We start from the raw sequence: 5615 nt of genomic DNA, 5'->3' as shown, positions 1-5615 counted from the left end.
TAAAGTAGTTTGATGTGTCATATTCTACAATCTCGTGCTTGTGTATGTATGTGCGTGTGTGTGTATTATAAGCTAATTCTACGTATAAAAATATGTCAAATCTACGGTAATATGCATTCTGAATTTCTGATCGATGCATAGGAAATAAGTTTTACTTGAGGTAGTGCTGTCTAATATTGATTTTATTATAGTGTCGGAAAACGTTATTTGTATTCTCCTACAATTTTAAGCCAGCATTCTTCAGAAAAGTCAGTAAATTATCCATTTCGGAAATGCAGCGAGTTTAAATCAACATTTAGGATGCCAATTCACTTTCAAGCCTTCGAGCTGGTACATTTTTGTTGAAAAAGTCAAACAAAAATAATTCATTAAGTTAGCTGATTAGCAGTCTACAACATTACTAGCAGGAAAGATAATTCAAATGGAAATCATTTATTTTTATTTTTATCGGATTGGTAATATATGCTCATAGATAGGAGTATTTCATTTGACTTTACCGTAAAAACAGTGCAAACTGAAACAGCGACTTTATCATCAATTTCAGCACAGAGGTTAATTACTACCCTACCAGCCACAGCAAAGGAGGACAGGACAGATATCCAACAGAGTAAAATCTAGAGGTCAGTTCCTGGTTAAGTTTATTAGATTTTACACATAACGCCAGGCATTAATCCATTATAAGTTCAAAGGTCACAAAAGATCATCCACAGTACGTGAACTTGAGCAAAAACTAATACAACCGGAGGCCATTGACTAGACGAATAATTTAACTGGAGAGTAAAGTCAGCCATCGTAGGCTTTAGCTGCCACTAGTTAAGCAACTGGAGGGCGGAGCACGTGGTCCTGTGATGTATCGACAGCAGCAGGAGGCATGAATTGCCACATTGCAACACCAGGGTAACTCATGATTGGCACCAGCTTGCTTCCTGGAACTTGACCATGAGCGGCAAAAGCAGCAGGTATGGCAGGAGGCAAGAAACCAGGTTGCGCACTCATAGTCTTCAGTTGTTGCTCTAGCTTCTCCTTTTCAGCCTTAAGCTTCTGCTTCTCATCTCGAAGCTCGTTTTTCTCGGCCTACACAAGTTAACACATGTTTGAAGTTCAGGAACAGAATAGTTAACACAAGTTCTAGCTTTGCTCATGTTCTAGCTTTTCTTGTCAACAACAACAACAACAACCCAGTATAATCTCACTAGTGGGGTCTGGGGAGGGTAGTTTGTACGCAGACCTTACCCCTACCCTGGGTAGAGAGACTGTTTCCGATAGACCCTCGGCTCCCTCCCTCCAAGAACTCCCCACCTTGCTCTTGGGGTGATTCGAACTCACAATCTCTTGGTTGGAAGTGGAGGGTGCTCACCACTAGAGCAACCCACTCTTGTCAAGGGGTTGCTTAACCACGTGGAAGGACAGATGCAAGATAAAAAAGTAATACTAGCCTTTAACTCCTTTATCTTTTCTTGTAGATTCAAATTTGAGTCTTTCAGCTTTTGAGCTTCACCACGTAACTGGGTCACCATGCGAACAGCATCCACCAGAATGGCAGATTTGTCCGTTTTGGGGGGCCTGCCAGGCTCAAGGAGTGCACCCAATTCCGTGAACCTGATAATTAGGTCAGTTTTAGCAATTCATCATGAAATAAAGAGAAAAGTTCTTATATAATGGGTTGTGAGATCACTTGTCATTTAGCCTATCTCTCCGCTGTTTCTCTCTGCAAGCTTTGGAACTTGTTGGAGCACATGATTCAACTCTAGCCCTGTAACAATTACCTAAAATTGTGAGAAACACATAAATTGGTTGAAAGGATTTCAGACTTACATCTCGCCAATTTGAAAGCAGAAGCAGCAGATGTTCTTAGAACGATGAATCACAGAAATAAAAAAGGTAAAGAAATCTCAGAACTTAAAAAAGAGAGGGAGGAACGTGTCACCTCACTGATTTGATTAACAATAGTTGACAACAGTAGCCACTCAAATTAAACTACATCCAATGATTGAGTGCAGCATCACATCTTTATTCAACAACAATAATCGAGATTACCACAAAAATGTCCAGAAAAGGTGAAAGTTCTTACCGTTTCTTAGAACCATTTTCCTTTGGGCAGTCTGATTCACCAATGGATCCATCAACTTCAGCACTAGAAACAAGCACAAAAAAGAAAAAGGAAAACAGAGGTCAAAACTAAAACAATAAACAGAAGAATCAGGCACATGAAAGACTGAAAATTATGTCAACAGAAACCTAGCAGAATGCACAAACTTGAACTAGAAAGCAAAAAATCTTTCATGATGCATCCTGTTAACTCCCTGCTGATCTATCGAAAATTTTCATACAGCAATAGCTACATCAATTCAGAAATTTTAAATCACGTGCACTGAACACATCTAGCTGACAATCAAGCAAATTTTTGTCATTCAATTGAGTACTACAGACATTGAATCCCCCTCCCCAGCATGGCTCAACTTTAGCCAAGATTAAAGAACATTATTCCATTTTGTGCTTAATTTACAGTTCTAGTAGTAGAAGCAAAAGATCCATACAGGCGATACTAACTAGTTGAGATTAAGGCTTACTCGTGTTGGTATGATTACATTAGGTCCAACGTTTGCCAGGAGCTTCCTCGCTGTGTTTAGAAACTTATGTCAATCTAAAAGTAAGTGTAGGGATAAGTGTGAGATGTAAAATTATCTTTGAAGACATATTATCAATATTGCAATAAAATTGGTCAAAACAGAGTGGAACCGATATGGAGGATTCATAGCTGACTCAACTAGTGTGGGATTGAGGCATAGTTGTCGTGTTGGTTCTTGTAGTAGTACCAGTTGTCTTCGTTTTCTTCTCCTTTCTATTTAGCTTCCTTCTATATCCTTCGTTTTTTTAGTCTATCTTTAAATATCCAAACACTTCTTTCCTCTAATTTTCCTCTCCATATCTGTTCCTCTTTCTTCTCTGCACCTTCTCTTAGCATTTCCTCCTTTTGTTCTCAATAAGTTAAGTGGTACTAATATTTTTTCCTCAACCTACTGCCATCAAGATTCTCACCAAAGAAATAGCATCCTCCTAGTTTAAGTTTTTCCTATTTTGTGCTTCCCTTTAACGATGTTTATGAATATTGTTGCCTATTCCCTTCAAACCTTGTCGTAATGTCTACACTAATATTTGTTCCCCTCTTTCTGCACATCAGATGCTCTGTGCTAAAAGTATCTCCCTATCCTCCATTCTCAGTACATCCTCATTCTGCATTATTTCTTATCCAATCATTGCCACTACTACCAGATTCTGATGATGCCATCACTCAGTAAGCGAAATGCAGGATTCTGATGGATAGTAGGTAACACGCGAGGGAGGACAAGTCAAATATTTCAGTTTTCGACAATAGTATTATATCTTCAAGCTGCTACTCCACTAAGGGCTGGATGTTAGGAACCTTATAGTAGCTTGCACTGAAAATCATTAAGTTTATACCTTCTCAACTCGGACAAAGAGGAAACTTCTGGTAATTCGACACTTTCAGCAATTCTATCTTAATTCTACAGTTGAATCTAGGTAGGCCTCTAAATTCTAATCCAAAAGATACATATAATTCTCCGTAAAACGATGTATTTTCTACTAACCACCTGTGCACGTAGATAAGATAGTGGAAATCCATTACTTCCAAAATCTTATTAAGTTTTCATTTGGAAAATGACAAAAATGAATTGCTTTCATATTCTAAAACTTAGACCTGAACAACACTACAAGTAACACAGTGCCATCAAATCACAATAAGATAAAGTAAAGAGGTAAAAACCACAAAATGTTCAAAATATAAATCATGCCAAGTTAGACTATGTTTGGGCCCAAAACTAGACCCAGAAAGACAGCTGAAAAACTAAAACCCAAGATTAGAAATTCCAAATGTGCAGCAAAAAAGTCCCTAAAGGTTTAAACTTTAGGGCACATAGAGGAAAAGCACAGCTGCAGTCAAACTGGTTATCATGACCCAAAATTTTCCAAATCACGGAAACAATAAAGATTCATCAATCAACTAAAAGATCCTACCTTTACTGAGTCACATAAAAAATGCAAAATTTGAGCAAATAAAATACCTAACATTTCTGGAACCATTCAAGTTTTGCATGGGCCAATTAAACCCAGATGCAGTAGCTGAGAAATTCGAATCAGGGACGGCACTCTCTTCGAACCCATAATCATAAAGCCAGTTGGTATTCTCCGGTGAAACCATCTCCGATCAGTCGCCGGAAAAAAGAGGGAACGAAATGCTCCCGACGGGAGGAAAATTTTGGAGAGGATTTTACACTCGAAGGTATTTAATTGCTGTTTGGTTGGAAAAGGAATTGGGAATTTGACGATTGGGGAAAATTCAGGAATTTTTATTTCTGCATAATGGTATTGCGTGTTTTTTCTTATCTTTTTTATAAAAAAATTGTGTTGTAGTGAAACGCGTTACCAACTGGGCTTCCACGACTTGGACGTGCCGTTAATCAGATGAAATGATTGGGCTTGGGCTTCATCACCGGATTCTTGGACTGTCATTATCCTGACGAAAATTTGATAATGACGGGTTAACAACTTACATTACACAGCAGCGGCTGTGAGCAAGTTACCCAGTGCGCCCAAAGGCGGCGGCGGATTTTCCTAAAAAATTTATTTAGGCAGATTTCAGAATTTAAGTTGGCATATTATGTTATAGTTACTGTTCCTTTGTGGTTATGTGTAAAAATTTAGTATATGATTCGATACAATGAATGTGTCTGCAACTTTTGTAAGAAGACTGCTTTTGTTCCTTAATTTAATAATATTTCTCTCCTTTGTTCTTTTTTCCTATGAAGGCAGTACAAATACAAATTACAACAACTGTGTAGTAGATAAAATCATTTTTAGAAAATTTATTATATGATGAGAGGAAGTCTTTTTCGATATGCTGTACTAGTTTAGTAACTTAGCTTTTGTTTTATTGAGGAGGCCTGCAATCTTAAAATCTACTAATATAATCTTAATGACATAAAAAAATCAGTCATATTAATTTTTATGAGTAAACACATTTGTATGTTAGAAAAGAAAACCTTTATAATTACAAGTATAACATCAAGAAGTAAAGTATAGGTTGCATAATGAAGATAGAAACTATGCCGAGTTGTAAGCCTGTGATTGGCTAATAGTAATGTATAGAAGAAAAGGATTGAATATAAGTGGCCTAAAAGCCCTTTGGTAGTACCACTATCCAAAACAATACAAAATTCTGGAGATGATGTAGACCACAGCAAGCTACATAATTTTAGAAATTTTACATAAGATTCATTTCCTTTCATTTAGTTTGAGCGCAAGTATTAACATAAAACCTATAGTTCTTAATATATTTCAATCACTTCAGCTTGAAAAAATGTAATAAACTCAACTTTTGAAAAGTTTGAATATATTGATTATATATGGTTATACAATTTTCCATATTTTGAATAGTTGAACTATGAGTATTTAAGAAATACTACATAAAAAATATTTTTTTAGAAGAAAAACAATAAAACTTATTGGACAAGAAAAGTAGTATATCCGAAGAAGTTAGGTAACTATTGTCGAAAAGCTTGTTTTAGGTAGCACTGGTGAATGACATTGAGAAT

The 5615-nt window shown here is 36.6% G+C and overlaps 1 protein-coding gene across 1 annotated transcript; it reads right to left on the bottom strand.

Moving 5' to 3' along the window:
- Positions 1-646: 646 nt before the first annotated feature.
- On the bottom strand, positions 647-4694 carry LOC107762037 (transcription factor ILR3). The gene is made up of 5 exons (XM_075235279.1): positions 4086-4694; positions 2072-2134; positions 1676-1753; positions 1437-1599; positions 647-1074 (listed from the first exon to the last, which is right to left on the bottom strand). The coding sequence occupies exons 1-5, from the start codon at positions 4220-4222 to the stop codon at positions 814-816; spliced, it is 702 nt and encodes a 233-aa protein (XP_075091380.1). The 5' UTR covers positions 4223-4694; the 3' UTR covers positions 647-813.
- Positions 4695-5615: the final 921 nt, after the last annotated feature.

This window comes from Nicotiana tabacum, chromosome 2, assembly GCF_000715075.1.
Source record: "Nicotiana tabacum cultivar K326 chromosome 2, ASM71507v2, whole genome shotgun sequence".
In the NCBI taxonomy this organism is placed as follows: Eukaryota; Viridiplantae; Streptophyta; class Magnoliopsida; order Solanales; family Solanaceae; genus Nicotiana; species Nicotiana tabacum.
Note: the sequence above shows the minus strand (reverse complement) of the source record. Positions and strands in the feature narration are given on the sequence as shown.